The sequence below is a fragment of the Sinocyclocheilus grahami genome, unplaced genomic scaffold, assembly GCF_001515645.1.
Source record: "Sinocyclocheilus grahami isolate Dianchi unplaced genomic scaffold, SAMN03320097.WGS_v1.1 scaffold196.1, whole genome shotgun sequence".
Lineage (NCBI taxonomy): Eukaryota > Metazoa > Chordata > Actinopteri > Cypriniformes > Cyprinidae > Sinocyclocheilus > Sinocyclocheilus grahami.
In genome coordinates this window covers 323,879-334,087 of record NW_015505375.1, presented here as the reverse complement: position 1 = coordinate 334,087, position 10,209 = coordinate 323,879, and the positions used below count along the sequence as shown (strand labels likewise).

At 34.4% G+C, this 10,209-nt stretch overlaps 1 protein-coding gene across 1 annotated transcript in view; it reads right to left on the bottom strand.

Moving 5' to 3' along the window:
* Positions 1-787: 787 nt before the first annotated feature.
* uso1 (USO1 vesicle transport factor) overlaps positions 788-10,209 on the bottom strand; it is a 27,267-nt gene continuing 17,845 nt past the window's right edge. The window contains exons 16-26 of the mRNA XM_016285401.1: positions 7,680-7,801; positions 6,798-6,936; positions 6,538-6,701; positions 5,960-6,019; positions 5,765-5,863; positions 4,526-4,547; positions 4,114-4,169; positions 3,919-4,017; positions 2,606-2,701; positions 2,254-2,469; positions 788-2,132 (exon numbers count right to left, since the gene is read on the bottom strand). Of these exons, the coding sequence (XP_016140887.1) occupies positions 2,049-2,132; positions 2,254-2,469; positions 2,606-2,701; positions 3,919-4,017; positions 4,114-4,169; positions 4,526-4,547; positions 5,765-5,863; positions 5,960-6,019; positions 6,538-6,701; positions 6,798-6,936; positions 7,680-7,801 (1,157 nt within the window). The 3' untranslated portion in view covers positions 788-2,048. The remainder of the gene's footprint in view (positions 2,133-2,253; positions 2,470-2,605; positions 2,702-3,918; positions 4,018-4,113; positions 4,170-4,525; positions 4,548-5,764; positions 5,864-5,959; positions 6,020-6,537; positions 6,702-6,797; positions 6,937-7,679; positions 7,802-10,209) is intronic.

The window sequence follows — 10,209 nt, the reverse complement described above, 5'->3', positions numbered from 1 at the left end:
AGATGATATAACCCATAACCTGTGTTTGAGAACACTGCCCCATCCCCCCATCCCACAGTAAACAATCAGAGGGGCAAATATGAATGCAAAACATGCAAATAAATAAATGTGCAGCCTAAGTATAAATACACAATAAATAATAAATCCGTTCGGTCATTTATTTTATTTTATTTACAAGTTACATCTGCAACTAAGATCATGCCTGAATTAGAGTTTTAATATTTGAATATCTTATTAATTTTTGTAATACTGTATAATTTTTTTAACGTATTTTTATTTATGCGTTTCTTTCAACAGTATGATAATGATGGGGTAGTCAGTGTTCTTTTATTGATTCATCACATCACAGTTTAACCTGAGGATTTGGCTGGTCAGAATGGTCCCGGTAGCCCCTGCTGGTAAATGTCAGAAATACACCAGTTTGTTTCAATCTTTCTGCATTGAACATATACATGTTCAAAGATGTATATTCTTATTCTATAGCTTAATATTTCTATTTCAAATAAATGCTGTTCTTTAAATGACAGAACCACCAAGGGTCTCTATAATACAGCGTATTCATTTGGGAAAGGGGGCCACCCATAAAACTGTCACAGGCCCAAGAATTTTAGCAAGGAGTCTCTGATATACTATATATAGTCTCTGATATAGTTGTCTCTGTGCCCTGGTTACCGAAGACAGGGCTTTCCATCACAGGTAAATGTTTTAAAATATAAATATAAAAATAGACTATCAATTTTTATAAAAATAAATATTTCAAATAATAACATTTTTATAATACTGGAGCTTGGACTTTTTATTTTAATGCTACCTTGAACAGAAGAACAAATTGTAGTGTACAAATAGCAAACATATAATTATATAGTAGCAGTTTTTTTTTTTCCAGTGCACACTTTTCTAATTATGGCATTGTTGTCTGTAAAGCTGCAAAACATGCTCTATGAACTTCATTATATGCCTTCCTTTACAATTCCTAAATAATGGTTGTATAATTCATTATCAAACATGACCATGAATGCAGTTCATGGCAAAATTATATTTGTGGGTATTAGCAGTGGAAAAGTTCTCAGTCAATCCTCAAATACAGCTGTATATTGAACAAAACACCCATCAAAGACACAAATTAAAAACTTTAGTTTAAAACCAAAACATCACAGACAAGTATTTATATAGTTTATTCTAAGGAGGCTTGTTTATCCATAAATTAACCAAAGCTTGAATCAAATTTCGCAAAATACCTCTCCAGTTTTTTAGGAACCTGAAAGTGTAGCATCCCAACATTTAGTGGGACTTCAGAAGTGTTATACTGAATAACACATGGATAGTATTAACACAATGTTATGCAAAGTGGGTTTTGCAAGATGCAAGAGTCTGTTTGATCATTTGTAGATATGAATGTATGGATGAACAATTCTGAAAACTGCAGACATGGAGGAACAGATGAAAGAAAAAACAACAACAACAACAGCCATTTGACCAGGCAGCAATCTAAAGCAAAACAGGAAAAGGACCAAATTTGAATGAGATGTTAAACAGAGTTCACTATGCACCTGAGCAGAGAAGGCAGGTCTTACAGAATACATCCATCCATCATCAAGACACTTACAAGTTGTCAAACTGTAAAGAAATGCAGACTGAACTTTCTCTGTGGCTTTGCACTATGTATAACAAAGACGCAAATCTTTTTATTTTCTCCTTTCCATCATTAGGTCAAATAGCTCTCCAGAATCCTCTACAGTACGTTACCAGGACATAAGCACTGGGAATGTTGATCAAAAAGAAAGTATCCATCTGTATTTATTATCTGAATAAATTCAAAGCTTCTTTAAAATGAAATGGGTCTGGTTCAATTAGTTGGATTGTTTTGTCCACTGCAAAATAAATTCTAAAAATTAAAATGCAGTTATGAAGAAAGTAAAGAAATAGGTGATTCTTCTAAAAATCAGAAGATTAGCTCTACGGTCCAAGGCTTACAATCTCTTTCTCTAAGCGTGTAAGTGACAGGTTAATAGCAGTCTTTCACTACCACTATTAAATCAATACTTTTTTTATTCATCACACTCTTCTTCTTCCTCTTCTTCGTCATCATCATCAAACTGGTCCCTTGAATCCAAATCATCCTCATCTTCAATCTGTGGGGAAAAAGTCAATAAGAATAAGAAGAAGAATAATAAGAAATGCAAGAAGACAAAAAGACATTTGGTGAATACAAAGCCAGTGAAACTGTGTTCTGCATTGTTGTGAGGAATGTACCGTCTCTCCCAAGTCCTTGAGTCTCTGTTTCAGGCTCAGAATCTTCTGGTCCTGGTCAGCGAGTAGCATGAGAAGATCGTCCTGCTCCTTCTTGGACTCCTGCACCTCCTGCTGCAACTTGCTCTTCTCTGACAGCATGATGGCAGCTGTGCTCGTGGCTGAAGCAAGCTCTTTCTCCATCAATTCCTTACTCTCCAGAAGAGTTTTAACTTCCCCCTGAAAGACAGGGAAGGACAGAAAAAAAAGAGCAAGTGTTAAATGGGAAATGATGTTAAATGTAAAAGCACATAAAATAAGTAAACGAGTGAATGATGAAAAAAAGGAAGGCGGCCATTCCTCAAGGGCAAGTCACCTTGAGCTTTTGTGTCTCAGCTGTCTGAGCAGAGAGCCTGCTCTCTAACTCTGCAATCTTTTCTGTGTAGACACCGTCTTCTCCTGGAACTGCAGCCTGAAAGAAAGACAACACTGAACTAATAAGCACAATCACAATCGTTCAAAAGTTTAAGGTCCGTTAGAATTTTTTTAAATATCATGCTTTTATTAAGCAAGGATGCATCAAAAGGGACAATAAAGACTTTTACACTGTTATAAAATATTTTCATTTCAAATAAACTTTGATAAAAAAAAACACCTTTTTCACCAAATCTATGATAATCCTGAAAACAAATCTGTTTTTAATATTACTAATAAGAAATGTTTCTTGAGCATCAAATCAAGCTTATTAGAATGATTTCTGAAGGATCATGTGACACTGAAGACTGGAGTAACGATGCTAAAATTTAGATATGCCATCACAGAAATAAATTATATTTTAAAAGTACCTTAAAACACAAAATTTAGTGCAATTTGAAAATGTTTGTGTATTGTAGGATTACAATTTAGTTTTTCTGGTGGACTCACTGTGAGATTTGTTTCCCCATTTTGAATCAAATTTCAATTTAGTATCATACTTGCTTGAAATTTCAGGAGTTACTTAAAGTAATATTTTAATAAAACTTTAAATATGAAACCAAAACAATTAGTAGATGGTGGTAAGTTCTTGTCTTAATGAGTAAATGAATCATTGAATAATTCAAACAAATCTGTTCAAAGCATATGATTCATTCAGAAATGAAGCAAATCACTGTCTTTATGAATGGATAATTGAATAACTCACTCAAATGATTCATTAAAAACACAGACTCATTCAATAACAAAACACTACTGTGTGTTGCTCAGAGATGCACAATGTTTATGCTGTGGCTTTGTTTGAAACTATTTTCACTGGCATTCTAACAGGCTAATCCACGCAGTGAAACCATGCCCTCTCAAGGCTTGTTTTTTTGCAAAGTGAGTGACACATTTATGATATGTTTGTAGATGATTCATATCGCACATCCCTATGTACCCGACTGCTGCTCATGGCCTGAGGTGTCCCCTCTTTAAACTGTCTGGGTGCTGCACTGCTCTCACAGTTGCCAATTTTATTTTGTTAATTATTATTTAGAAAATAAATTTTCATAATTTGGGAAGCGATTTGAAAAAAAGCCTGCCCATGATGACTCCTTTAGACTGGATTTTACGATTTTGAGATTGAAATATAGGTGGTCTGTTGGAATGCTATCTGAAGCTGAGACTGCAGTGTGGTGGAGTGTACTGTCTGTACAATTATTGGAACACGCTTACTGTGGTCTCAGATCCTCTGAGTAGCTCCTGTCTTTCACTCTGTAGTTGTGTGATCTCTGCGGTCTGGCTCTGCAGCTGTGCTTTCAGCAACTCAACCTCCTGCAATCAAACATAAATTTTTTTATTTTCAAGTGTTTTGTCTATAATATTAGTATTTTGTATGAAATATATTGAAGAGAAAGGTTGGAATTTTACCTTTTGTAATTCTGTGACCTCTGAAGTTGAACCCTCTGCTGATGGTACTCCCTCAGCTTTCTGTTGGGCACAAACCAAATATTTCCAAATACACCACTACAGTTCAAAAGTTTTGGGTCAGTATGATTTTTCTCACACAAGTATCACACACAAAAACATTCAAAAACATTAAACAGTTACAACAAAAATATCAAGCAGGACAACTTTTTTTCAACATTGTAATAGTAAATGTTTCTTGGGCACCAAATCAGTATATCAGAATCATTTCTGAAGGATCATGTGACACTGAAGATTTGAGTAATGGCTGCAGAAAATTCATCTTTTCCATAGCATGAATAAATACAATTTTAATGTATACTAAAATTATTTTAAACCGTTAACAATTCTTTCAAAATATTACTGTTTTACTCACCGTCTTCTCCTGGAACTGCAGCCTGAAAGAAAGACAACACTGAACTAATAAGCACAATCACAATCGTTCAAAAGTTTAAGGTCCGTTAGAATTTTTTTAAATATCATGCTTTTATTAAGCAAGGATGCATCAAAAGGGACAATAAAGACTTTTACACTGTTATAAAATATTTTCATTTCAAATAAACTTTGATAAAAAAAAACACCTTTTTCACCAAATCTATGATAATCCTGAAAACAAATCTGTTTTTAATATTACTAATAAGAAATGTTTCTTGAGCATCAAATCAAGCTTATTAGAATGATTTCTGAAGGATCATGTGACACTGAAGACTGGAGTAACGATGCTAAAATTTAGATATGCCATCACAGAAATAAATTATATTTTAAAAGTACCTTAAAACACAAAATTTAGTGCAATTTGAAAATGTTTGTGTATTGTAGGATTACAATTTAGTTTTTCTGGTGGACTCACTGTGAGATTTGTTTCCCCATTTTGAATCAAATTTCAATTTAGTATCATACTTGCTTGAAATTTCAGGAGTTACTTAAAGTAATATTTTAATAAAACTTTAAATATGAAACCAAAACAATTAGTAGATGGTGGTAAGTTCTTGTCTTAATGAGTAAATGAATCATTGAATAATTCAAACAAATCTGTTCAAAGCATATGATTCATTCAGAAATGAAGCAAATCACTGTCTTTATGAATGGATAATTGAATAACTCACTCAAATGATTCATTAAAAACACAGACTCATTCAATAACAAAACACTACTGTGTGTTGCTCAGAGATGCACAATGTTTATGCTGTGGCTTTGTTTGAAACTATTTTCACTGGCATTCTAACAGGCTAATCCACGCAGTGAAACCATGCCCTCTCAAGGCTTGTTTTTTTGCAAAGTGAGTGACACATTTATGATATGTTTGTAGATGATTCATATCGCACATCCCTATGTACCCGACTGCTGCTCATGGCCTGAGGTGTCCCCTCTTTAAACTGTCTGGGTGCTGCACTGCTCTCACAGTTGCCAATTTTATTTTGTTAATTATTATTTAGAAAATAAATTTTCATAATTTGGGAAGCGATTTGAAAAAAAGCCTGCCCATGATGACTCCTTTAGACTGGATTTTACGATTTTGAGATTGAAATATAGGTGGTCTGTTGGAATGCTATCTGAAGCTGAGACTGCAGTGTGGTGGAGTGTACTGTCTGTACAATTATTGGAACACGCTTACTGTGGTCTCAGATCCTCTGAGTAGCTCCTGTCTTTCACTCTGTAGTTGTGTGATCTCTGCGGTCTGGCTCTGCAGCTGTGCTTTCAGCAACTCAACCTCCTGCAATCAAACATAAATTTTTTTATTTTCAAGTGTTTTGTCTATAATATTAGTATTTTGTATGAAATATATTGAAGAGAAAGGTTGGAATTTTACCTTTTGTAATTCTGTGACCTCTGAAGTTGAACCCTCTGCTGATGGTACTCCCTCAGCTTTCTGTTGGGCACAAACCAAATATTTCCAAATACACCACTACAGTTCAAAAGTTTTGGGTCAGTATGATTTTTCTCACACAAGTATCACACACAAAAACATTCAAAAACATTAAACAGTTACAACAAAAATATCAAGCAGGACAACTTTTTTTCAACATTGTAATAGTAAATGTTTCTTGGGCACCAAATCAGTATATCAGAATCATTTCTGAAGGATCATGTGACACTGAAGATTTGAGTAATGGCTGCAGAAAATTCATCTTTTCCATAGCATGAATAAATACAATTTTAATGTATACTAAAATTATTTTAAACCGTTAACAATTCTTTCAAAATATTACTGTTTTACTGTATTTTTGATCAAATAAATGCAGCCTTGGTGAGCATAAGAAATTCACTGCAACAACATAATGATCCCGAACGTTTGAATGATATCGTAAATGCTACTGTAAAAGTCTAAGATATTAGAATACCAATAGAAAATACATTTCAATTTAGAATTTTCGAACACACTCATACCAGGCTGGTTATTAGAGAGTCCTTTTCAGTCAGCTGTGTCTGCAGCAGTTGGTTTTGTCTTTGCAGTTCCTCAAGTTGTTCTCGGAGTTGGCTCAGCTCCTCTGGTTGCACGCCGTTCACATGTGCTGCCTCTGCCTGATTACCTGTCTGCTGATTATCTTTACCTACAGAATGTGAAGAAAGAGTAGACCAATTGTAACAGTAACTTCTACTAAAATATTGCAAATACTACTGATATAGATCTGATATTTGCTCAGTACCTAGTTTGAGTTTGAGGATGTTATACTGATCCTTGTGCTGCTGGATCTGCGAGAACTGCTGTGTTATGGTGTTCTGCAACTTTTCATTCTGGGAACTCTGCGATGTTACTTGCTCCTTCAGCTCATTTATTTGAGAATCCTGCAATTAAACGGAGATGAACAGAGGAGAAATGGAAAATGAATGTGTAATTTAAACATATGCCTATTTTTCCTTCTAAAACCCTACAGAGGAAAGAGAAACCAGTGTTTAAGCAGGGGTAACCCACTTTTCTGCGGTCATAAGTTGCATATGTTTAGTCATCCTTATGACAATTATAGCCCTATAATACTATAATCATATTAGCCATATTCCAAGCCAAATACATAAGGATTCACTTCTCTGGATTAAGATCCAGCAGGGCTACCTATGGCAGCAATCAGAGCTCGAAATAAATATAGAAAATAATTATCTGTTCGTCAATTCTTCTTGGTCACATATGCACACTTTTGAATATCATATTTGAAGGGGTCATTTCACAAAAGTTGCTCAAGGTGCACTGGCTGTATCACAACATAAATAATAATTTGAGTTTAAGTGTATTGGCATTTCAGCTTTATGACAGGTACAGATAATAATCAAATATTCAATAAACAACATCTTATAAAAAGGAGAGACAATTATGTGCAACATTACTTTTTTACAAGCTGGGAAATAATAGATTTTTTCAACAGAGCTTATGATTTTCATATAAAATAGACTGATGAGGTGTGCAAATTATTGTTGCTTCATGAATAACCCAAAATAATTGAATATACTACATGCATTAAAATATCAATAGGACTACTTTGAAACCTTGCACAGACATAAATGTGAGAATGGAATATAGTTTGATGTAGTTTTACCTGTTCTCGAATCAACTCTTTGTACTGGGTTACAATGCTGTCATGCTGTTCTAGTGTTTTCTTCACCTCTTCTTCCTTTTTCTCTTCCTCGCTTGACCTAAGCACTGCTTTTGTTATCATACCTATGAACAAATAAAGAACCACAGAAAATGGGGAAAACATTATGGATGAGGTAAAAGGGTCATATGAGTAATAAAATTTTCTTTAAGGCTCAGCAACAAAATGTACTGTTTAATTCAGAGAGGATGGAACCCCCAGAGGACCTCAGACAACATACAAAACTACCAAATTTTGCTATAATGGACATCAACTGAATTTACAGATAATAAAATGAGAATTACAAACTGAAAAATGTTTGCTGTTAGAGGGTCAAATTATATTCAACATCTATGAGCTTAAGACTAAACAAAAACAGACAGAGAGAACGGATTGTGTGTGCCATTTCGATTTTAAGTTACCAAAAACCCAATCCACGTTCTATCACAGCATATCTGCAATCAGTAACTGTGAATAACAGATGAGTTTTATTCAAAAGTCAAAGGAAAAGGTTAAAGGCTTTCCAAGATTTGACAATTTTCTGAACTATCTACCAGTGTGTGCACGCACACGCACACACACACACACTTTGAGTTAATTAGCTTTTGAGGATAAAATGCCATCAGGATAACCTAAAAAAAAAGACTTTCCATTAATAAAACAAAGATGTAAAATATTTATAAGTTATGTGAAAAAACAGGAGAAGGAAACATCCAACACAAGTTCAAATCCACTGAGATACTCGGAACAAAAACACAAAATCTGGAGTGCCTCAAACTGAAACACAGCCTCTACGGAAAGACAAGACAAGAGTTGCATCCCAAATTATGTATTAATACACTATTATAATGCTACCATCTACTTTATGAAATACTTAATTTATGTTTTTCAGTTGCCGATAATTACGTGCCAAATTAATGTTTAGCCTCTCCTCTTCTTAAAGAAAGCTGTGACTGAGTTTAAAAAGTATTTATAATTTGACTTTGTATTTTTAGTTTAAGAACTACATCCAGATATTCGTACACACTACACCTCACTGCATATTTCAGTGTTAATACACTTTAGGTCAATTCACACCGAACACAGACAAACGCCAACAAACACGTTGACTGTTGGATTCAGAATTTTATGAAAAATAACGGTCATGTTCACACTGCCCCAACAGACACCAACAAACGCTGACTGAACATGTTCAGTCGGGTAAAAAACAAACTCTGACCAACTGCAACAGACACTGACAGGGGTAACACACTGAACTAAAAAACCCAATAAACGTGTTTGTTGACGTCTGTCTGTGCGGTGTGAATTGGCCTTTATATGCATTACTTACACTACCGTTTAAATGTTTGTTTTTAGTCATGTCACTCGGCGGCCATCTTTGAAAGGCCTCTCGGGCATGCAAGTGCAACTCCTATCTCTTTGACTGGGGAAACATCAAATTCGCTAAAACTCTTCACTAAGCTTATGATTAAATTTCATATTTGAAATCACCAATGAAATCTGACAACAACTGTGTCATAAATGTTGTTTATATTGCTCAAATGGCGTTATAAAAAGCGTATTTTTCAGGCTAGATCAGCCAGTGCGCATGCACAGTCCTAGGCGCATGTCTCAGAACGCTGATTGTTTCTATAGTAACCGGAACTTCAAATGACAGCTGCAGTGACACGCTGACTTTACTGATTAGTGATTGGCTCTTTTGCTCAGAAGGCGGGGCTTCGTTCGATAGAGCGGCCATATTGAGCGTTGCATTTTTCCTCATTCAAAACTATACAAGTGACACGTCTTGGGTATTCTATAGTCTTTATCCGCTTATGCTCAGCCAGGCTGCATTTATTTGATCCCCAATACAGTAAAAATACACAGTAATATTGTGAAATATTATTAGAATTTAAGAGAACCATTTCTGTTTCAGTATATTTAAAATGTAATTTAAAATTTACTCCAGTCTTCAACATTACACGATACTTCAGAAATCATAATAATATGCTGATTTGGTGTTTAAGAAACATTTTCTACAAAATCGTAATACGTTTTCTCCAAAAGAACTGTATTTATTTGACATACAAACATTATAAATGTCTTTACTCCTTCTGTTGATCAATTGAATGTGTCCTTGCTGAAAGTATATTTCTTTACAAAAAAAAAAAAAAAAAAAAAACCTAACCGGAAACTTTTGAATGTATGCAATAATTTCGAGTTTGAAATGAAGCATGTACATTTCCATTCAAACACTATGCAGTGGGATTTATTGTTCAAAATATGCTTCAACTTTTCAACAATTTTTCAAAGAAACAGCATCTGTAAGTGTGAGCTTATATGAATTATGGGTTTAAAAAAAAAAGCACACTGGAAACTTTAAGAGATAAGTCACTTTTCTCAGTGTTAAACTGCAGTCATGACTAAATCATGACATAAGAGTAACACAGATGCCGGGACGGGAGAGAGTTAATTGCTCAACAACTGACACAAAATAATCAACATGTTTATATAT